The sequence below is a fragment of the Pseudopodoces humilis genome, chromosome 8 (assembly GCF_049639895.1).
Source record: "Pseudopodoces humilis isolate 2021_Gansu_Grassland_sample_001 chromosome 8, ASM4963989v1, whole genome shotgun sequence".
Classification (NCBI taxonomy): domain Eukaryota; kingdom Metazoa; phylum Chordata; class Aves; order Passeriformes; family Paridae; genus Pseudopodoces; species Pseudopodoces humilis.
Genome location: NC_142207.1, coordinates 1282359 through 1306031, shown reverse-complemented (window position 1 = coordinate 1306031; position 23673 = coordinate 1282359). Strand labels below are relative to the sequence as shown.

General features: G+C 45.1%; 1 protein-coding gene across 2 annotated transcripts; it reads right to left on the bottom strand.

Moving 5' to 3' along the window:
* Positions 1-1239: 1239 nt before the first annotated feature.
* Positions 1240-22006, bottom strand: STAM2 (signal transducing adaptor molecule 2). Of its 2 annotated transcripts, none has more exons than XM_005519578.3 (14): positions 21896-22006; positions 15616-15700; positions 13424-13499; positions 13138-13233; positions 10575-10721; positions 9683-9752; positions 9171-9357; positions 8403-8497; positions 7900-7982; positions 7649-7736; positions 7196-7250; positions 6257-6410; positions 5102-5259; positions 1240-3997 (listed from the first exon to the last, which is right to left on the bottom strand). In XM_005519578.3, the coding sequence occupies exons 1-14, from the start codon at positions 21933-21935 to the stop codon at positions 3799-3801; spliced, it is 1533 nt and encodes a 510-aa protein (XP_005519635.1). In that variant the 5' UTR covers positions 21936-22006; the 3' UTR covers positions 1240-3798. The 2 variants fall into 2 exon arrangements, with proteins under 2 accessions (XP_005519635.1, XP_014105090.1); XM_014249615.2 differs by having other exon boundaries at positions 7900-7979.
* Between the last annotated feature and the right edge of the window lie 1667 nt (positions 22007-23673).

The following is a 23673-nucleotide window of genomic DNA, read 5'->3' as shown; positions in this document are numbered from 1 at the left end:
GGATGGAATTCCCAGAGCAGCTGGGGCTGCCCCTGGGTCCCTGGAAGTGCCCAAGGCCAGTTTGGACGGGATTTGGAGCAGCCTGGGATGGTGGGAGCTGTCCCTGCCCTGGATGGGATTTAATGTCCCTTCCATGGGGGGATGCCTGGGAAGCTGCAGCCTCTGAGCCCACCTGGACCCTGCCCAACCCTTCCCACATCCATCAGCTCCGGCTGGATCAACTTCCAGCCGTGGGGAGAGCTGCCATTCCCAGGGCACGGAGGAAAACCAGCTCAGGCAGGAGATGATGTGTTGGAAGCTAAAAGCTGAGGGAGATTTGGAAGCGGGACCTGGATTTCCTGCTTCCCACTGCCGAGCTTCACCTACAGGCACTTCGCACCTCCCACTGGGATGAGCAAGAAGGAATTTGCACATCCTGGGAGTGATCCCACTCGCACCTGCAGCCAGCTCTGCTGAGGGTCCAACCCCGCCAGCGTCCTCCTGCCTCGCTCCAGACACCAAATCCCTTCATTCCTCGGCTGAGAGGAGCAGCCTGGATTCTCTGGCCGGGGTGAATGTGGGTCACCAAGGCTCAAGCCTAAATCAGATTATTTGTACATTCGGTTTCATCACTGAATTGGTCCTAGGAAGGCACTGCTGTTTAAACGTGAATCGTGGGGTGGCTGATTTCCCAGGGGAAAAATTCTCTCCAGAGACCCGATGGATCAGGCTGGGATTCAGAAGGAAAAGCAAGCCAGCATTTCCCAATAATTCAGGATATGATTGGGCTTTTTAAAGGTTGACTTCCAGCCTGAGGTGACCCCAAATCAACCCACTGGGGTCAGTAGCTCCAAAAGGCTGTAAAAATAATGATGAAAACCACTGATTGATGTGAAAATGACGATTTTTGGGGTTCCTTGCAGGCATTTTTGGTGTCCATGCGCAGCATCTAAAGCCCAGGGATTCACCTGGATTTTTTGGGATGAGCCAGGATTCTCAGCCTCGATGACACGACTCAGCTGTTGCCTCTGTGAGCAGGGAATTCTCCTGGGAGTGTTGGTTAAACGTTACTCATCCCACAGACACCTCTCAGAGCAAGCAGGGGCAGTGCCTGGCAGCTCTTAGGAAAGATGCAGGGATGAAAAGAAGGGAAGAAAATCATTTTCATCTCAAGAAATAATCCCTGAGAGAAGCCACAGCATCGAGGGATGGTGTGATCCATCCCCTACCCTCCAGCACAAAGAACACACAACATCACACTGAAGGTTTCAAGAATCTGATTTTTAACATTATTTCTGGAGCCAGTTGGAGAGACAAAGCGTGGGTGACATCAGGTGACAGAGCACAACCCCTCAGACCGCTCTGGGGTGACAAATTCAACAGACACAACAGGTCCCCAGCTCACACCAAAGGAAAATGGGTCTCAGAGTGATATTTAACAGCCATGAAACAAAGATATCACGTGGAAAGTCTCATTAGAAAGTCGCCCAGGTTCCTGTGTGAAGGGTTTATATGAAAAAGCAGGAGTTCTCCACCCTGAATTCCTGATAGAAAACAGCAGGTAGAAACCTAAGGTAGAAATCTGGAGTTAGAGAAATCCTTTGGCAGCATGTTCAGTTACAATCAGGCCTTAAAAATAAATATGATCATGTCTAGAAGTATGAAGAGAAGCACCAACCCCCTCTAAATACACTGGTTTAATAATAATTAAATTATTTTACACTATCTACAAGTTGCATATCACAGAATTAGGAGTAGAAGAGGTGACAGAAGGACAAACCCTGCTTTTATAAAAGTTCAGGCATGTGTGGAGTTGTGTAGAAAATCTCAGACAAATGAGTATGTACATTATTTATATTTAACAATTAACATCATCAAATCACATCTGGCTGGCTCAATTGAAGATTTTTCTTGGCCCAAAGCTCAGAATCAAAAAAACAAAACAAACAACCCCACCAATTTAAATTTCCTGACAAACATGGAGAGTTCAGAGCAATGAGAGTTCAACCCCAAACCAACTTGGAACAAAGTAAACTCCGACAAATAAAAGCTCCAGACAACCAGAATTTGAAACAGCAGCGTGGAAATAAATTCATTTCCTCAAAAAAGACACAAGGAACAAGTTATCAAAACACTTCAGTATTGCCACGTGTGTTATTTGTACTGAGCTACTTCCAGGGGAATTAAAGTCATGTCCAAAGGAAAGACAAAATCCTCCTTCCAATTGCACACATTTAAATAAAAAGTGATTTAGAGAGCAGGTGCTGAAGGCTTTTTGCATGAGCACGAGGCTGCAAATATAAGGTCAAGGTAGCAAATAATTAAATAAAAGGGAAAAGAGATGGAGGAGGTGCTGAGTGAAGGGTGGGTTTTGGCACTCAGCAGCCTGGGAGTTCCAATCTGGGATGAAATTTATCCATCAAAAATGCTTATTTAGACACCTTGGAGCTTCCTGCATTCAACTGAGATGTTTCTGTCAGTAATTTGCTTCCATTATTTCCCCAAACCAAGGACTCTCACTCACCAGAGGTGGTTAAAAGCAGGATAAATGTGACCATGTTCCAGTGAGGAGGTAAATAGGAGGATGAAGTGATATTTTTTTTTTTTTCTCCAGCAGTTGAAAGCAGAAAAAGAAAGAAATCCCACATTCCCAAAGGATAATCCAGCTCATGGGCTCCCTTGGACAAACCCCACCCTTTAAAAAGTGCATCAGGGAAGAAATTGTTGGATTTCTTTTCTCACCAACTGCCACAAGTGCCCAGCTCCGGGGCAATCCCTGCTCCAGGGACACGGCTCTGCTTTTCCACGTGCACAGGAGCCAAATCCCAGCCACCAGCACGTGGGATGTGCCTAAACCCCCCTTTCCCAAGTGCTGCAGGAGCTCCTCTGGGGCCAGGGCTTCTTTAGACACCGACACCGTGGCAGAGAGAGGAAATCCAGGAGAGGCAGAACCCCCTGGTCCCATCAAAACGATTCCTGTTGCGCTCAGCTCCCCCTTGGAAAGGGAACAGATCCTCAGTGTCTTCAGCAGCTTCAAACCTTCTCCAGCCCCCTCCTTTCCCACAAGGAATGACAATTCTCCTCCACTTCTCCATCCATCCAGAAAGGAAAACTGAAGAGGGATTCTGGGCGAGTTCCTGGCTCAGCACCTTGGATCCACGGAGTGCCCACGCGGGCACAGCTGGGAGCATCCCCTGCCTGCTCTTCCCAGCGCCACCTCTGCCAACACCGGGGAATTTGAGGAAAACTTCTTTTCCTCCAGAAAAACACAGCAGTTCTCTGCTTTTTCTGACATATAGAGGCAGCAAGCACTGTTGAAACCCTCTTTTTCTCCTATTTCCTATTCTGAGTGGCAGAGTTTCCTCTTCCAGCCGGAGACAGGGATCCCTCGGATCTTCCTTCAGGAAGGGGACCCCGAACTGCAGAGATTCCCTAAAGCCCCTGGGACAGAAGGATTACAGAAGACACCAGAGGAGGCAAAGCAACAGCACCTCAGCATCCTCAAGCTTCCAGAAACACACTGAAAAGAGAATTATTTTGGGACAATCTCTCAAAGATTCACAAGTGGCGTTTCCTGAAAGCGTAGGGGAAAAAAAAAAACAAACCAGAAGGGACTCGGAGGAGCGGGGAATTATTTTAAACCATCCCCTAATCTAGTTCAGGATGCAAAAATGCAAATAACCATCAGAGCTGGTGCCTATTTTTACTCTGCATCACCCTAACGCAGCGAGTTGGGTTATTTGAGAGGAAGATGGACTTTGATATCCACGGCAGGGACTCCCGAAGATCCTCGGGTCGCAATTCCTCCATTCCGGCCGTTTAAAGCAGAGGCTGCTGATGGAAATTGTTCTGCTGCTGGAGCAGGGAATGAGCAGGAAGAGGCACGGGATAAGCTGGTCCTTGGCTGCTCTGGAATGCTGCCATGTCCACGGCCATGCCCATCTGGTGCTGGGGGAAGGCGGCAGCGGTGCCGGTGACGCTCGGGAAGGCCGGCGGCAGCGCGGGGTCGGGGCCGGGGCTGCGGGGACACAACACCAACCAGGCTGAGAGTGCCAGCTCTCACTGATAGCAAAAGGCTTTAAAATCATACAGAATTTGGGGATTTAGAAAGAAAGTTAAGCTTGGAAAGCCCTGGGAAAAGTTAGACCTTGTGTTTGCTAAAGATCAGGTGAAACTGCACCTGTGTAATCAATATATGATACAACTGTTAGATGTGATTAGATATAATTATTGTTTAAAGAACATGAGGAACAATGTTAAGGGGTTGAGAGGGGATCACAAGAAATCCATGCTTGGGTAAAAACAATGCATACAACAAAACAATATAAGTTTAATAATTAATATAGAAGTTATATAATGATAGAGTATAAAAACCTGTTCAACTCAAAACCAAGAGGGGTCAGATTTGGGTCTGTGTACCCCTGACACCCAGAGCTCTTAATAAAGCACCTTCAGATAATCATTCCATGATTATGTGTGTTCCTGAACTCTAACAACAGCATCACCAGAACAAGCTGGGAGCTCCCTGAAGATGAATGTTTGACCAAAATGGTCACCATATACATGTGAAAGGTATTTCATGTTTTTCTGGCTGTGAAAATAACAGTTTTTTACGTGCAAGCTCTTAAATTAAACCAGCTCTGGCCCTGCAGTTTCCCTCCTGTTACTCCTCCATGTTAATAAACAGTTTCCCAGGAATTCCACACTTTTCATGTCCATAACATGGCAGTTTTTTATGGTTTTTGCAGGAAAAACGTTTTCACCCTCAAAATTCTTCCAGCAGCTCAATAATTCTGCTATGTAACTTTAACTTTTTAATTTACTCTTGCTTTTTAACTTCCTCTTTCTTTTTAACTCACTCTTTAACTTGCTCCTACTATTTAATCTTTAATTTTTGGTGCTGGCTGCTTAAAGCCAAGGTCAGAGATTCCTTTTCAACCTTCATGGGAAACCTCCTTGTGCAGGATCAGCTTTATCCAGAATAATGCTCTCATTGCTCCCTGCTTCAGTAAAATGGGTATTTTCCTCTCCAAATGAAGTGGCACCAAAGGAAAACACCATGAGAACAAGCAAAGTGGCAAGATTCCCACCCCCCAGGAAGAAGAATTTGCTGGATCCATACCTTAAATAAGCAGCTGGAGGTGGCTGAGTGGCTGCAGAGTTGATGCTCTGAGGCAGAGACCTCACCTGGCTCACCTGCTCCGGGGCCAGGCTGTATCCTGGGGACATGGACACTCCCTGGATCATGTAATTCCCACTGGGAGGCTGCACAGGATACGACTGCAAATCAAATCAAATCCAATTAAATCCAGGAGATTTGCTGCTTAGCACACTTTGCAACGAAACCACCAGAATATTCTAAAGCTGGAAGCAAAACCTGCAGTTTCTTCCAATTCTGGTTTAAATCATGCAAGATCGCCTCAAAATTCAGGTGGCACAGGCTGGAGCTGCTGGTGGGGTTTGGATTTGGGATAAACAGGTTTGTCCTAAATAAAGCCCAGCATTATCCTGCATTTCTGTGCACCAGTCTTGGGAGGAAACAGCAAACTCCCGTTGCCTTTTGGCTTAAATTACTTTGTAACCTCCAAATATAATGAATTTTCCATCGTTACTGGGAGTTAAGGACACAGAATTACTTTTAACTGACATATTTTCAGATCTAGCAGTTGCTATGGCAACTATTCTTTTCCCACTGAACAATTAACATGAAAGTAAAATTCACTTCAAGTAAAAAAACCCTCATTCTGTGCTTTTTCAAAGTCTCTCCTTCCCCTCCTTGTTTATTCCTTAAGCCATCATTAGGGACAGTGTAAAACAGTTTGGAGCACAAATGCAACATGCTCAGAACTGATACAAAATGTTCATTTTTCTAAGGGCAAAAGGAGCTAAAAGCAAAGTGTTTCTATATGTAGCACAAAAAAATACACTTGGGATTAATACACTGATATTCCAGCTCCCTCCCATCCCCACTATTAGATAAGAAGGGAACATTTCACTTTGGAGATTGACGTGACTCACAGCAAGAATATCCAGCAAGCTGCTGCAACACCCAATTCCAACTGCAAGAAATGAATTATGGAAGGGATCTTTTGGAATTTTCAACAGTGGCCAAGCAAAACCTTCTGTTCCAGTGCATAAATCCCAATTCCTTGCAATGTCAGATTGCTCGTGGGCTCCCTTTAGTTTTTGCTGTGATTTTTCTTTTTTTTTAAAAACAGGGATAAGCAACAGGGAATTTCCAGATTCCAGGGAATTTCCAGATTCCAGGGATACTGACCGGCAGGGAGACTCCAGAGGAGGTGGGTGGGAATTGTGCAGGGTGCTGGAGTTTGGAGTAGGCTGAGTACATGGGGCTCTCGTTCATCAGTTTGTTGTAGAGCTCCAGAGCTTCCAGAACCTTCACGTTCAGTTCGGATAACTCGGAATGTTTCCTGTTCCAAAAGGAATGGAGAGGGCACTGAGCTGCTGGGACAGCTTAGATGGGGAGGGAAGAACAGTGCTGCACCAAATGTGCAAGGAAAAGAAGCCCCTAAAAGGTAAAAGGTCCATTTTTTACCCATTTTTTACTCATTTACATTGAAAAATTGCTGTTCTGCGACTGGAAGGAAAATCCAAGAGCTGCACAACCACTGGCACCAAACCAGCAATTCCCAGGTGGAATTCCCTGTTCTTTTCACCCCCAAACAGCCCCAGGAGTCACAGAATCATGGAATTTTGGTTGGATCTTCCTTGAAAGATCTAATTCCAGCTTTCTGCCATGGGCACCTCCCAATATTCCAGGGTGTTCCAGCCTGGCCTTGGGCACTTCCAGAGATCCAGGGCAGCCCCAGCTGCTCTGGGAATTCCCAATATTCCCCCCATCCCTGCCCTCTGGCACTGGGAGCCATTCCCTGTGTCCTGTCCCTGAGCAGGGAGAGGTGAGGATAACACGGAATAATCACCAACAGGCTGAAAATTCCAAGCTCTACACAGCCTGGAGAAGGCTCCAGTCACAAAAACACCAAAACAAAAAGCATCCATGACTTGTGCAGTGAATTTTGGGAGAGCAGCAATCAAATCTCAGTGCACACACTCAGAACTTGATATTTCAGCATTAAAAAATATAAAGCTGTTAAAATTTTCTTGCAAGGTTTTCTAGCTCAGGAGATGAAAGCACCAAAAAGATGTGATTAAAACTGCCCAATTTGAAGGAAATCAGTGAATAAATTGTGCTCACCTATCTATCTCCTCGAGTTTTTCATCTATCATTGGACCCATCTGCTGGCAGATATCTGTGAAAACAAAGTGTTGAGGCAGTTGATGTCTTGCACAATTAAATGTTTAAATGCAGCCAAAAAATATTTTATCTAACTAGAGTAAAATTAATTGCCTATTTATTTCAGGGTTGGGATTGGTAGATGGATCTTGCAAAGCTCAGGCATCTCACAGAGCTGGGAGTTATGCAAATGACTCTGCTAAACATGGAGCTGGCTTGGAACTATTAAAAAAAATTCAAATTATCCCCAGAGCCCCACACTCCCACGGTGAAATAAGTGTTCTCCAGCACTGTTAGCACAGAGCACAGCTCCCCCAAGCTTAAAATAAACACAAAGAACTCCCAGCTCAATCCACAAAAGGTAATTGTGAGGAGAAGTCATAAAAAACAGAGCTCATTTAGTGCTGCTGGTACCTTCTGAGTCGAGGAGATCTGGAGAATCGAGCTTTAGGTCCGTGGGATCTATGCTCTGAAGCACCTGCAGTGTTTTATCCATCTTGTCCTGAAAGGGGAAGCCAAGATGAAGAACTTTGATTTCTCAGCCATGCCAAAATTGGTTTAATATTCAAATAAAAGTTCTTTATTGACAAAGAATCATCTGCCAACGTTCAGCACCAAAAGAATGTAGAAGTCCAGCAGTATTTTATTTCCAAGTGGCTTCATACCTCATCTATATAAACTGGCTCAGGTTCTGCTTTCTTAATTTCTTCTGCAGCGTCCTCAGGAACAGAGATTTTATCCACAGCTGCTGAAAGAACAGAGATGAGTTTCTCTTTTCTCTGTTGCTGTAATAACTTCAAACAAACATTTGCTCCTTGTTATTTTTCTGTGTGAAAAGACACTGTGACATTTGAAGTGGCAATTTACTGGATTTGTAAATATGCTGCTGACAAGGAATTATGGTGAATTGAACCAAATTTCTGTCACAGAAAATGAGAATAACTTAAAAGAGAAATAGAGGCAGAAATTAAAGCGAGTTATGGAATGATCTGTGCTTGATTGTTTGAAACAAGGGCAGGATGTCTCTCAATTCTTTCCTGAGACTGACAGAGGAAATTATTTTGCTGCTGGGCTAATTAGGATTGCAGCACAAAGCTGCCTTTGTGAAATAATCCATCATTTCAGCCTTTGTGAAATAATCCATGCGTGGTTTCAGCAGGTAACTCACCTGCCTCGGGCTCCACAGACAAGTCAGAGGTGACGAAATTGGATGGGAAGAGCCCCACTCCTCTGTGGTTCTCCCCTTTCCACCAGTTGGCATCACTGGGGAAACAAAGAAGGGTTACAGGACTGGGGTGAACGGAGCCAGGGACATATCTGGGGTTTTTACTGAAAACCTGAGGTTCAGAGACATGTCTGGTGGTGGTTTTTTTAACCTGTGATATCTAAAAGAGAACATTTGCAGGGATTAGCACAAAGCCAACCAGGAGCTGGGCCAGAGGGCAGGGAAGGGAAGAGGAATCAGGGGATCACTGGAAGTTGAACACAATTCATCAATTCCTTACATAGATTACTTGTCAGCCCTTTAAAGCTGTAAATATCCTATAGGTGTTAACAACAATCATTGTTTTAGCTACTTTTATTCAGTTTTACTCTTGGCAAACGTGATTCTGGGTAGCCAGAGGTTTAACAATTGCTGGAAGCAGATGGAATGTGATGCCACTGCATCTTCTTATGTCAGACAAGCAATTAAGATTTATCTTCAAAACTACAAATTGGGTGAAATACTCGAGGTTCTTCCTGCACTAAAAATGATTTGAGGCCAGAAACTAGGATTTTGGAAAGATAAAAGGAAGAGAAAGGGATGAGAGGGAGGGCAGAGTGACAATTACATTTCTGGGGGGGAGTGGGGGGAAAAAGCATCAGAGGAAAAATGTGCTACCCTGAGAAAACAAGAGTGGTGGAACCAAGTCAGCTCCACCTGAGTGTATTGTACCTGTCATCCAAAACAAAAATAATTTCTCCACTTTTAAAGGTGAGCTCATTGTCCTCCACAGCTTCAAAGTCATAGAGAGCTCGCACCTTCCTCAGGCTCGGGGGGTTTTGTGGCATTTCTGCAGATGGGTACAAGGATTTGGTTTCCATTTGCTGCTGTTTCTGCTCTTGCAAAGACAATTCGATGGCTGCAGGTGGGGCAGAGAGGAAAAGAACAAGTTTGTGGGGTTGGTTGATCCCTGGAGACAAAGCAGTTTGATTTCCTGATTTAACAAAAAGAGGATTTCTTTATTGAAACACGGGCTGTATCTGCTTCTGTAGTGTTAAAAGCTAATGTTTCAAATGTGATGGGGAGGAATGGGGCTTACCCCCAATTTCCAAACACTTGGAATGCCACAATTCCCAACCTGCTGTGCCCTTGACTGCAATTCTGTGCAGCAGGAAAGAGCCCAAATTTCCCTGCTTTTTAACAAAACTCCTGGAGTCTAACCCAAGGCTGAGACAGCAATTCACCTTTAGCTATATCCTCATCTTCCTTGGATTTACTGGATGAGGAGCCATTCTTAGCAGCGTTGGTGGAAGCCTGCAGAGGTGGGAACAACAGAGAGACAAATTAAATCTCCAGAATTGTGTGTTTTTAATAAATTAGCACTGAGTTGTTCCTGATCACAGGTGGATAATGGAAGCCAGGTGATCTCCTAGAAATAAAAATCACCATTCTTCAGGGTTTCTTTTTCCGTTTTCAGCAAGGAAAAAAGTAAAATAAATCATAAGACTTAATTGAAATGATTGGTTGTATTGAAATAATTATTTTAATCATATTTATTACAGTGAGATTACTCATTTAAATGACTCTTTCCACCTTTATCCTTCACTCCTCCCTTCAAGAGAGAAGATGCTCCAGTTGGGAGCTGCTGACTTAAATCCTCCAGTTCTCCCCAGCAGCACAGTGAAATCATTCCTGGAGTTTTCATTCCCACCAGAACTGGAATTGGGTGCCAGTGCTCAGCTCTCCCATGTTTCTGCCATATGTTTTACACATAGATCAGATTTAGAAGTGAAAACATCTTTGTGGAGGAAGGAGGGATTGTAAAAAGTTAAAAAAAAACTTGCAGTGTTTCACCCAGAGGAAAGTAAACTTTGTGGAAGGAAACTGTAATTTGAATTTTCAGGACTGAACAGCATGGGAATATTTAGAAGTATCAATAATAAAAATCAGGGAAAAACCACCTGGCATCTTATCAGCTGTTAGATCGGGCACAACAAACCACCAGAAGTGAAAAATAAACCACCCCAAATCCAGGACAACTCCTGACACAGGCAGGAAATGGGACAAACAGGAAAAGGGGATTTGGGACAGGAAAGCAGAGCATGGGATCCATCACTATCCCAAAGCAGCTCTGACCTGGGATCCTGCTGCAGGAAAAGTGACCCCTTCTTCCTTTAGGGATTTGATGGTTGCGGATATTAAGCTACACTGCGGGTCTTTCTGGAATTCTTCTGACCACTCCACCATGAGGGTTTTTAGCTTTTCACTCACTTTTGGGTGAGCCTGGAAGACAAAATTGGATAAAAAGGGATGTTTGAGGCTCAAAATGAACAGAAGGAGCTGTTACCAAAATTGTTACCGAACCCATTTTACTATATATATGCTTAATTATTGATAATTGTGTAGATTGAGAAGGTTTGGGGAGCAGAGAGTGGAATATCTGGCTTTTTAGAGCCTGATCTGATATTCCAGAGAACATGCTGAGCTCCTGGAGCACTAATTCTGGAGAAATTCAGGCTGCCTACCATACTTACCCCAAATTTCTGCCTCTCTGTGTTACTCACCCTCCATTTAACCTCAATTTTCTCTTCATTCCTTCTCAGGTGTGTTGTTTTCCACTTCCCAACTGCATAAATTGGTCTGATATAAGACACAAGAAACACTACAAGAAATCCTACAAGAAACCCTTCCTTACAAGAAATCCTAAAGAATTCTTTCTCTACAAGAAATCCTACAAGAAATCCCGTAAGAAATCCTGCAATAAACCTTTTCCTACAAAAAATCCTGTAAAAAAATCCTACAATAAATCTTTCCCCCACAAGAAATCCCACAAGAAATCCCATAAAAAATCCTGCAATAAATCTTTCCCCACAAGAAATCCTACAAGAAATCCTGTAAGAAATCCCACAAGAAACCTTTTCCTCCAAGAAATCCTGTAAAAAATCCTACAAGAAATCTTTCCCCCACAAGAAATCCCACAAGAAACTTTTCTTCTACAAGAAATCCTACAAGAAATCCCACAAGAAATCCTACAAGAAACCTTTCCCCCACAAGAAATCCTACAAGAAATCTTTCCCTATTAAAAATCCTGTAAGAAATCCTACAAGAAACTTTTCACTGTAAGAAATCCTACAAGAAATCCAGGACAGGTTTGTCCTGGCTGAGAGAACCTCACACAAACGTGATCTGTGTCTCCTGGAGCCACAAAATAATCCCACAAAAAGGGATTATCCATAGGGATAATCCATAGGGACAGCTTTGGTTCCCAAACTGGGAGCTGAGCTGCAGGGACAGGAAGAGAATTTGCCCCAGACATGGATTTGGCACACATTTTCTCTTGGAGAAGAGGGAAAAAACACAATTTTCCTCATTTTTCCTCCAAGCGGGCCAGGGGTGGGGGGTAAGGGACCAGTGTTTCCCAAGAACACGGAAACTGTGCTCCAGAGCCCATCCCTGGGCGGGATCCTGGGAATCCTGCACATCCCTGGGTGGGATCCTGGGAATCCTGCACATCCCTGGGTGGGATCCTGGGAATCCTGCACATCCCTGGGTGGGATCCTGGGAATCCTGCACATCCCTGGGTGGGATCCTGGGAATCCTGCACATCCCTGGGTGGTATCTCAGGATTCCTGCACATCCCTGGGTGGGATTCCTGCACATCCCTGGGTGGGATCCCGGGATTCCTGCACATCCCTGGGTGGTATCTCAGGATTCCTGCACATCCCTGGGTGGGATCCCGGGATTCCTGCACATCCCTGGGTGGGATCCCGGGATTCCTGCACATCCCTGGGTGGGATCCCGGGATTCCTGCACATCCCTGGGTGGGATCCCGGGATTCCTGCACATCCCTGGGTGGGATCCCGGGATTCCTGCACATCCCTGGGTGGGATCCCGGGATTCCTGCACATCCCTGGGTGGGATCCCGGGATTCCTGCACATCCCTGGGTGCTGAAGGTCAGTGCTGAGCTCCAGGATGGAGCCAGGCTAACGGGAACACAGGGAGCACCTGGAGTCCTATTTTTCCCCAGAAATCCAGAAACACAGGAGCTGTGAACTCATTTTGCTTCCCAGCAATTTTATTACTTTCCTTAATTGCTTTGCTCAGCCTCTGATGATTGCAGGAGCTGAAAACTCCTTTTTAACCCATTAACCAGTTCTGTCTCCAACTGGAGCAGTAATTAGGGAAAAGCTGGTCCTTTTCCCAATTCCTCACATCCACATTTAGATCCCAGCAGCTGCTGGACCCCAACCTTTCTTTTCCAGGCTCTTTTTCGCAGTTATTTTCTCATTCAACATTCCCAGAATCTCGAAAAACTAAAAAGGATGGTCTGTAACTTTGTGTTTTTCCTTGTAAAAATGTGATTTCACTTCCTCATCATTTTCCCTTTCACTTCAGCCCAGGAATTTCCTTCAAGCCTAATAAAAACTCTCTTCAAGGAAAGCTGCACTTATCATGATCAAATTAATGGAGCTTAGGAACACAGATTTTAATTCAAATTACTCATGCAAGTTTGTAAAAATCTGAAGGATTATCAGCTGTCAATTCTTATACAGATTATTTTTTTTCAGAGTGAAAAGTACACAAATTTCAGTGAAAACACAGCACCAAAAACTAGAAAATGTGCATTAACCACAACATGAATTTGGAGAAGTCACCAAAATAATCTTTCCCCAGGACTGAAGGTTCTAAAACAATTACCTTGTTTATTATAGCTCGAGCTTCAGTGGCAAAATCCCGGGAACACACTTCCAAGTGGAATATTTTCCCACAGTTTGAGACACAGGCTCCTAAAAGCTGACAGCAGAAAGACCATCGGGAAAATGTGGGGGGAAAAAAGTGCAAATAATAATAAAAAAAAGGTGTAAATAATCCAAAATAAAAGGTAAATTTACTGAGGGTAACTCAGGTATTAATTAATTGATCAGTGAATATCGAATTGCTGCATTCCATGAGGTTTTTAGGGGAAATTTGGGGATTTACTCACTGTGAGAGCTTGCAAAGCCACGTGGGGAACTTTGTGATTCATTCTCTTCATGATGGCTTTAAGGCAATCCTTGGCTCTGCAAAGGAACAAGAAAATAAAGTATAAATGGGAGTGACAGGAGCTGTGTGAGGAATGAGCCCAAACCTCCAGCAGAACTGAGCCTGTTGAGCAAAAATGGCACCAAAACTGAGCCCAGTGAACAAAAATGGCACCAAACCTGAACTTATTGAGTGAAAATGTCACCAAACCTGAATTTATTGAACAAAAATGTCTCCAAACCTGAATTTATTGAACAAAAATGTCTCCAAACCTGAATTTATTGAACAAAAATGTCACCAATCCTTAGCCTGTTGAACAAAAATGGCACCAAACATGAACTTATTGAGTGAAAATATCACCAAGCCTGAACTTATTGAAAAAAATGTCACCAAACCTGAACCTACTGAATGAAAATGTCACCACACCTGAACTTACTGAGCAAAAATGTCACCAAACCTGAACTTATTGAACAAAAATGTCACCAAACCTGAATTTATTGAACAAAAATGTCACCACACTTGACTCTCTCAGGGCTGGGCAGAGATTTACCCACTGAGCAGTTTGTTTGTCCTCAGCTGGGTGTTGGATTAGAAGAAATTCCCTTTTTTTGCCCTGGCATTCCATATCCATTCCCAAAAAGCTGCTGCCAGGCCAGGAAAGGAAGTGATTGCATGACAATGAAAGAAATGCCCCCAGAAAAAAGAGATGATTCAATAAATGGTTATTTTAGTGGCCATTGGATTTAATTCCCAGCTCTTGGATCTCCTTTTCCACAGCCTGAGGACACAAAGATATTTCTAATTTGTTTCAGCATAATCTGGGGTGAGTGGAGAATAATAAATAACATTTTAAAAGCTTCTGCTGAGGCTTTTCCACACTTTAAATGAGCATTAATGGCTCAGGCACATCAAAGGCTTCATTAACACTGATATTTGGAACATTTAAAAACATGAAATCCTAAAAAAAAAAAAGCTGAGGTAGCATTTAAAAAATAATATCCCAGCCAGATACTTGAGCTGCTGAAATAGCAAAGCACAGAAAAGCCTCTGTGCCAGAAAAATACTCTTAGCCCTAATATTTTCATCTTATTTCACGTACAAATCATGCAACAAAGTCAACTCAGTTCTTTTAAATTGTATTTTTTATTCAGGGTAGGCAACAATCTTCATTATTTTCAAGGGCAGGAGGGAAGAAAATGACACAAAATAGAATTGAAATATGCCAGCAGCAGTGGCATTTTAAAATTCAGAATTTAGGATTTTATTTGCTATATATTTAGATTTAATTATGCATTTTATATACTTCTATTTCTGCATGTGTCATTTTTTTTTTTTTTTAAATCACTGAATTTTTTACAACATCCCTTCCTCCAAAACCAGATTTAAAACAGTTCACTCCACAAAAGTCTTGTGGCACTAAAAAAAATTGATTTGTAATAAAGGACGGAAAGGAGATTTTTTTCCCTTCAGGACTAAAGATTCCCAGATTGAAGAGATTTGCTGTTATTCCTTGTGGCAGGTAATCAATGAAAACCAAACCAAAACACCCAAAAAAAACCCCCAATTTTAATGTTAAAATAGAACTGCTGGAAATTCTGAATCACTTAAGAATTCTCACTAATTGAGGATTAATTCCAAATTTAAAAGATGTTATCACTCAAAAATTCAGCAAATACTTTTGGCCACTACAGAATCACTCAAATTCCATTTATGTTGCACTCAGGCTAAACTGATTCCAAATGATTTTGTGTTTTGATCCTTATTTTTTCCCTTTTCTCTCCCACTCTTCCTAACAACCAAAACCAGACAAATATCATAAAAAGCCCCTGGTCCTTGCCAGGTATTTTTCTGCACAAAAATTATTTCACCTTCTCCTCCTGGCACAGTCACTTCCCCAAATTTATGCCAGCTCATTAAATATGAAGAACTTGGGTGTGCTGTTGAAAACTCCAGGAAAAAACTGGAATGTGCTCAGCACATACAAATTGCTCTGCTCCAAATCCCGTTGGAATGTTTCTTTCCAAGGATTTCCAAGCCAGCTCCATCAATTTGGGGGATTGAGCATTTTGAGATGTGTTCTCTGTGACATTTTCCTCCTCACAGCAGCACAGAATTCCCTGGCATTCCCACAGAATTCCCTGAGGTTCAGCTTACCCATTGGGAGTGCTTCCAACTTTGTCACAAATATCCATGATCAGCCCCCAGTCCTCGCTGGTGTTGTATTCATTTGTAGCTTTTTCTGGAAAGGAAAAAAAAAATAAGATTTAACAAGTGTTTTATTTATTCAGTTCAGATTCTGTCAATAGAATGTATCCTTAATTAATATTTCATGGATTCGTGGAATTATTTAAAGCTCATCTTGTTCCAGTGTGCAGGGACACTCATTCTATAGATTAATTAATAAGGTTTAATAGTATTTATTTGTGCTTTTCAGTTTTTTATTAGCCAGGTTATTTAAATCCCATGTAAATATTGCAGTTTGAGTTATTAAACAGCAAATTAAATATTTTATTGCATTTGCTGCTTCAGGATTAAGTTTTAACCAACTAAATTCTCAGCTTTAAACCAACTCAAATCTAACCAACTAAATTGGTTGGTTAGAGGGAACCAAACACAGAGGGAACACAAACACAGCACCCACCAATGTTCCAAATCCCTTTTGTTACAGACAATGGAAATTAAAAGATGGAAATTTAGAATTTAAAATGGAAATTTAGAATTAAATTAAAATAGAAATTTAGAATTAAATTAAAATGGAATTTTTAAAAATATGGAAATTTAGAATTTTGGCCATAATTTATCTTCACAAACTGGTATATTTACTCAGAAGAAGTAAATATTATTTTGAAACTGTAACCTTCTTCAAAATTTACCCCAAAAATGATAGAATTGCTAAATTTTCTTTTAAGTGCATCAATATTTTAGGACATGAACAACAAAATCATGGATGTTGTGGAAAATAAATGAGTGCCCACAATATTAAACACTTAAAAAAAAAAAAAAAAAGGAAAATCAAGCCAAATCAGCCTCTGGAAGCTGCAGATTCCCTGGATACACAATCCCTAAGTAGTGAAGAGATTCCCAAGGATCCACTGAAGTTTTCCTGAGCCCTGAGTGGAAATCCCAACTCTTCCACTGGCAGCAGGAAGGTTTGATGTTTACAGGCTTCACCAGGAAGTTTTCACCTCAGAATTATGGATTTTGGCTGGAAAAGCATTCCAAGATCATCAAATCCCAGCTGAGCCCAATCCCAGCCAGAGCCCTGAGTGTCACCTCCAGGAATTCCCTGGACACCTCCAGGGATGGGCACTGCAAACCTCCCTGGGCACTTCCAAGGCCTGAGCGCCCTTTCCATGGGGAAATTCCTGCTGCTGTCCCCCCTGAGCTGCCCTGGCCCAGCCTGAGGCCGTTCCCTCTCCTCCTGTCCCTGGGATAAGATCCCAAATCCCCCCTGGCCATCCCCTCCTGGCAGGGAATCGTGCAGAGCTCCTTTTTTCCTGGTGATCCCTCACTCCACACCTTCCCCATCCCAAAGCTCGGTGCTGCTCCCTCCCAGCTCCCAGGACATTTTGTCCCTGAGCCAGCACATTCCCACAGGGAGCAAAGTCCCTGCTCCTGGATCCACACCGTCCTGGGAGCAGCCGTGGAGATCCAAACTCCGTCCTTGCCCAAGGATCTCACGGATCTGGAAGTTTCCCTCCCTGCCAGCGTGACAAAACGAACAGCAGCTGCTTTCCTCCTTCCCAGGAACAATCCTGAGGGATAACTCCTTCCCAGATGCTGAGACTTGGACATGGCAGAAGAAACAGATGTGGGAGGAAGAATTTTCCATTATTTTTTCCAGCACAGAGGGAACCTAACCTTCAAAACCATGGAATGATTTGTCCTCTGCAGCCCTCCAGTTAATGAAGGAACATTAGACTTGAGCTGGCTTTTGTAGAAATAATGGGAAAAGCAAAATGCGCTGCTTGGGGTGTTCTTATAAAGAATTCCAAGTCCAAGGAATCGCTTTTCCCTGGGTGAGCTCCCTGAGCTGATTTGCTGTTCAATCCAGGAGAGGGGAGAGCACTCAGAGGAGCAGCTGGGAATTGTTTGCTGCTCCCACTGCCAAAAGGAGAAATGCCTGGAGAGCTCCTGCCTCAAAGCACTGGCACAGCCCTCCCAGCAAAGGTGGGAATGCTTTGCAACTGAGGGAAAAAAATTCAGGATCATCCCTCTAAGCCACAAACCCTGAATGTCATGGAATCACTCACTGGGAGGGATCTGAATCCCAATCCAGCCCTGCCATGGGCAGGGACAGCTCCCACCATCCCAGGGTGTTCCAGCCTGGCCTTGGGCACTGCCAGGGATCCAGGGACAGCCACAGCTGCTCTGGGAATTCCCAATTCCCAATATCCCATCCATCCCTGCCCTCTGGCACTGGGAGCCATTCCCTGTGTCCTGTCCCTCCATCCCTTGTCCCCAGTCCCTCTCCAGCTCTCCTGGAGCCCCTTCAGGCCCTGCAAGGGGCTCTGAGCTCTCCCTGGATCCTTCCCTTCTCCAGGGGAACATTCCCAGCTCTCCCTGGATCCTTCCCTTCTCCAGGGGAACATTCCCAGCTCTCCCTGGATCCTTCCCTTCTCCAGGGGAACATTCCCAGCTCTCCCTGGATCCTTCCCTTCTCCAGGGGAACATTCCCAGCTCTCCCTGGATCCTTCCCTTCTCCAGGGGAACATTCCCAGCTCTCCCAGCCTTTCCAGCCCCTAACCAGGTTGACTATTGCATTATTTCTTTTCTTTTTTCACCAGGAGGGATGGGCAATACAATGACACCAAAAACCAGGGAATAACCCACACTGATCCATGTGGGAATGCTCAAAGCCTCCCTGCTCCCACCTTTCCCAAGCCCTGCTCCTCAGCCGAGCTCCCACGACCTTCAAACTTCCAAAACATTTTATTATTTCAGCCCTCAATTCCCTTGGGACAGGCTCACAGAGTAAATCTGGGTTAAAAAAACAGAAATGTAGTAAAATACAACATTGTTTCTCCACCTGTGTCACTTTTTATGGCAGAAACAGAAAATGAGCACTGATTTCATAAAAAAATCACTACTCAGGCACTTCCAGCACAGAGATTTTTGTGCTAAACTAGTGCTTGGTTATTTTTTTGGTGACTGTCATCACTAAAATCAGAATTTCCTTGATTGCTTTGCCCATGCAGTGAAATAAACCCTTGTCTGCACAGCAATATTTCAGATTTTACACAACTTTTCGCAGCGAGAAGTAAATCTAGAAGAAATGGAGGGCTCCTCCAAGGGCTGTTTACCAGATGGAGCAGGAAGATGTGGATGAAAGGCAGAGGTTTTAATCCCACACACCTTCCTTTGCAGAGCCTAATTAGAGAATTCCAGCCTGGATTTAATTAGAGATCACAGCCAGGATGGACCTGCAGTCACAAGGCAGCCCTACCTGTAAGGATCCCTACTCATGGTATTACTATATCCTAAAAAATTGGGTTAAAATAAATTCTTCAAATAACTTTTTGCAATATAAATCCAGTTCACTGAAAAAGCTTTTTAAAATGCAGTTTTTGCTTGAAAAGTGAGTGGTTTGTTTGGTTGAGGCCAATAATCTGAAAAGGAAATAATTTCATTTATCTGTCAAGAAAAACCCCAAAAAGATTTGAGAGGGATTAACAGAGATTATATTCCAGAGCCTGGAAACACCAAGATGAAAATTAACAACTCTTAATTTATGTACAATATATAAATTATATTAAATTATAAATTTCTGCTTATTATATAAAATATCTTTCATAACACAAAGAAAACCATTATCAGTGAGGCTGTGGTATATTAAAAGATACTCAAGGCAGGGTGGGGGAGCAGAGCAAAAATAATCTGAAAAAATGAGAAAGAAACCTCATAAAAATGCAGGTTCAGAATTCAGGAATTTTAAGCAGTCAGATCAAAGACTGGAAAATATTATTCAAGAATAATAATAAATAAAATATTGTTCAAGCAACAACAAGAAAAAAAAACAGAATTAGCTTTTCTCCAAATATTAATATTTGCAAGATTTTAGCCTAAATTTTGAAGACAAGAATTATTATGGACTGAGAAGTAAAAGGAACATTAAGAAAATAATAATGATAATGATAATAATAATAGTAAGTAAAATACTAGAAAAATAAACTATAGAATAATAAGAAAGGAAATAAAACATAAGGGAAATGTCAGCCCTTGAGGGCTGGAAAAGGCACCAAACTTCCAAGCTCAGCACCTCCCCAGAGCACCCACATGTGATTATCTGATATTTTGCATGGTCTAATTTGCAACAGAATAATAATTTCTTTAAAGCTTCTAATGACAAAGTTTTCCTGGCAAGGGACTCTAAGATTTAGCCCAAATAATTCAAGTTTCTAGTCTGTCGTACTTGCTAAATTTTAGTAAGTGATAATAATAAATTATAAATAATCAATATTAAGATATTAAAGAAGAAATATGCTGAATAAAGTTTAAGAAACTGGAAGCAAACAGAGTGCCACTTTTGAAGTTGTGGAGTCTGGGAGCCCTTGAAGCATTTAGGTTTGTTAAAGAATCCTGCAGAGTTCAAAGAAAAATCCACTTGTACAAATACACCAGTTAGAGCCACGTGAAATATGAGTGGGGTCAAACAGCAAACTGCAGCCGGGAACTGAAATTAGAAATAAAATAATAAATAAGTCATAAAGCAAATAAGAAACCAGCTCAACTTATACTGCAAACAAAACAGAGATTGTGTGGCAACAAGAGCACTCAACCTCTTCCTTTTTGGCCGTGACAAAAATGCCAGGAATGTTGAATTCTTCTCTTTGCTACGATCCCAACAAGAAAGCTGAGCCCGTTGTTTCGCCTATTTCATTTTTTCAGTGCTTGGAATAGGTTTTTTCACTCAGAACAAATGTTGTGTAACAAAAAAGTGCCACAGAGCACGAGTGTAAGAAAGCACAAGTCAGGGCAGGACACAAAAGAAAACAACTGAGTCACCGTCTTCACCACAACTCCAGGCAGGTTTTGTAATCACTGAATCACAGAATATCCTGAGCTGGAAAAGATCCAGAAGGATCATCCAGTCCAACTCCTGGCCCTGCACAGACAGCCCAACACTCCCATCACGTGTGCTTCCAGGGAAGCTACTGGGAAGCTGGAAGAAATCACCAATAAAAGGATGCAAAGCAGCTGATTTTACAGCAGCCACAATTCCCTGAATCCCTGCAAACTCAGCGACACCATGGGAAGGGCAGGAGGCACCTCAGACCCGCTGGAAAAGCTGTGAAACCTCAGGAGTCAGAGCAAAACGGGACACAAACGTTCCTTGATGCTGCTGAGGGTAAGGAGAGAGGGACCCACTGATCTTTTCCCTGTCAGAGCCCCTGAGCCCGGACAGGATGTGTCAGGAGCAGCCAGGGATCCCCTGGAGTTGCACTTACAGGAGGAATCCCAGGATTATTTCGTTTGGAAAAGCATTCCCAGCCCATGGAGTCCCAGCTGTGCCCGGTCCCACCGTGTCCCCAGCCCTGAGTGCCACCTCCAGGAATTCCCCGGACACCTCCAGGGATGGGCACTGCAAACCTCCCTGGGCACTTCCAAGGCCTGAGCGCCCTTTCCATGGGGAAATTCCTGCTGCTGTCCCCCCTGAGCTGCCCTGGCCCAGCCTGAGGCCGTTCCCTCTCCTCCTGTCCCTGTTCCCTGCCAGCAGAGCCCGACCCCCCCGGCTGTCCCCTCCTGCCAGGGAATTCCAGAGAGGGAAAAGATCCCTCGGGATCCTCCTTTGCTCCAGCCTGAGCCCCTTCCCAGCTCCCTCAGCAATTCTCCAGCCCCTTCCCAGCTCCCTCAGCAATTCTCCAGCCCCTTCCCAGCTCCCTCAGCAATTCTCCAGCCCCTTCCCAGCTCCCTCAGGAATTCTCCAGCCCCTCAGTGTCCCTCCTGTCCCAGAGCTGTTCCCAGCACGGGAGCTGCCCCAGCAGTGCCAGCTCAGGGACCGGCTCAGCTCTTGCCCACCTGAGCACCCCTGGGCTCGTGTTCAGCCGCTGGCATCGGCACCCCCAGGGCCTTTTCCAGCTCTCCAGACACTTCTCCCAGCCCGGAGCATTCCCAGGGCTCGGTGTGACCCAGGTGCAGGAGCCGGCACTCGGCCTCGGGCCATGGATCCAGATCCCTTCCTGCCCCCCAGCTCGGCCACATCTCACCCGGCTCCGCGCTGCTCCTGGATCATCCCCTCCTCCCCTCATCCACCGAGAGATCCAACAGCACCGGGCCCATCCCCCGGGAGATCGGCGGCAGGCAGAGCGGGGAGGGGAACAGGGAGAGGAAAAGGAGAAGGGAAAAGACGACGGGGAAAAGGAAGGGGAAGAAGAGGTAGGGGACGAAGAGGCCGCCCCGCCGGGCCTGGGCCTAGCCCCCGCCCGCCGCTCACCCACGTCCTGCTCGAAGGGGTTGGGGGCAAAGAGCGGCATCTCGGTCGCCGCTGCCGCCGCCGCTGCCCCGCGCCCACAGACCCGGCCGGAGCCGCCGCCGCCGCCGCGCCCGCCCCGCCTCGGCCGGCTCAGCTCGCGAGGCTGCCCCGCCGCGCCCGACCGCCCCGCGCGCCGAGCGCCGCCGCCGCAGCGCCGCGAACCGCGGGGGAGAGCGGCCGGGCGGTGAGAGAGCGGAGCCGCCCCGCGGGGCGCGGGGGAACGGGGCGGGCGGCGGAGCCGGGAGCGCGGCGGAGGCGGCAGGCGCTGTTCGGGGCAGCCCCAAGGAGCGGGGACCTCGCGGGGGCCTCGCTGGCGGGGAGGCGGGAACGGGGCGGGGGCGCTGCGGGCGCCAGTGACGTCACGACAGCGACGTGACGTCACGCGCCGCCATGTTGCGGCGGTGGCTGAGGGGGATGGCAGCGCTCGGGTTGTCCCCGGTTGTCGCTTTAATTAATCGAAATTAAAGCGGCCTGAGGGCACAAGTTGTGTCGTCGCCGTGGGTGTGAGGGGGGAGAGGGCGGGGAATGAGGCTGAGGGGATCGCGGGTGGGCAATTCGTCCTGACATGTCAAGAGCAAGAGTTAAATCAAAACCAGTTAACAAGTTGGAAATACTGAACAATTTTCCCAGAGAGCTACAGGGAGAAGGGGGTTATGAAGCAGAGTCCTGCCTGATTGTTGTGAAAGGTGCGATACGTAAAGCTTTCCTTCAGGAAGGATGTTGTGTGATGTTTGATCTTTGCAGCTTCCAAGGCAGATGAAAGAAGAGCGATGGAGTGGAGCAGAGCAGGCAGCGAGCTCCCGGGGATGTGCAAGCGTCGGGAAAACAAATTACAAAAAACAAAAAAGTGGGTGGAACCGCCTTGTTAAATTCAGGGCTTGTCACCTCCAGTGATGCCAGCTGTAGGTGAGGCTAACAAAGTTCAGCAGGAAGGATTTCTTTCCACTGGCAGTGGATCCAGGGAATGCAGGATTTCTGGGCCACAAGGACAGCTGGCAGAGCCCCTGAGGCAAGGAGCAAACCAACAAACCCACATCAGCCACTGTGGTGAAATCAGGGAATTCTGGCAAGGGAGAAGATCACAACCCAAGGAACGAGAGAAGGACTGGGCACAGAATTAGCATGAGGAACAAGAGAATCATTAACCAACAGAAGACAGAATGCCAATTAATAACCGGCCGAGGAGACGAGGGTTAAGGGACCGTGACCAAGGAGATGAAGGATAAAGGTTTGTGGTGGCATGGTGGCAAACAGGGACATTGTTGGGGATGTTCCATAGGGAATGTGGCTCTGCAAGGATGGCTCAGTGACAGATTTTTGGGATGTGTGGCCAAAGGGATGTTGCCCCCTTTATGGGCACATCTCATCCCTGCTGTGGGGTCAGCAGGAGCTCCAAGTCCTTTGTGTGAGGAATAACCTGGATGAGTCAGGGATTGTAGCCAGCACCTTTGGAATATGCACTGTCACCCGTCTCAGAGCGAGCCTTAGTCACCGTCCTGGGTTACTCACTGCCTGGTTTGGAGTCATTCCCAAAGACCTTGTGGAAAAGCGAGCCACAACAGCAGCACGGTGCCTCATTCTGGAAGAAGGGCAGGAATTTGGAAGTCCAACACATTGTTGGATTCTTAAAAGCTTCCTGTATGATTCAGTGATATTTTCCTGCCCACTCGCCCGGAATTTCGGGGGCTGCATTCCTTTCCTCAGCTGTAATACCGAAGTGCAAGACTTAGGGACACCAA

Bases quoted from the DNA above. Each gene is read 5' to 3' on its own strand.
- STAM2 (XM_005519578.3), bottom strand. From the start codon at position 21,935: ATGCCGCTCTTTGCCCCCAACCCCTTCGAGCAGGACGTGG. The intron at 9,358-9,682 runs GTGAATTGCTGT...CCCCACCTGCAG, and splicing joins AGATGAGGATATAGCTAAAG to CCATCGAATTGTCTTTGCAA. The intron at 7,251-7,648 runs GTACCAGCAGCA...TTGTTTTCACAG, and splicing joins AGATCTCCTCGACTCAGAAG to ATATCTGCCAGCAGATGGGT.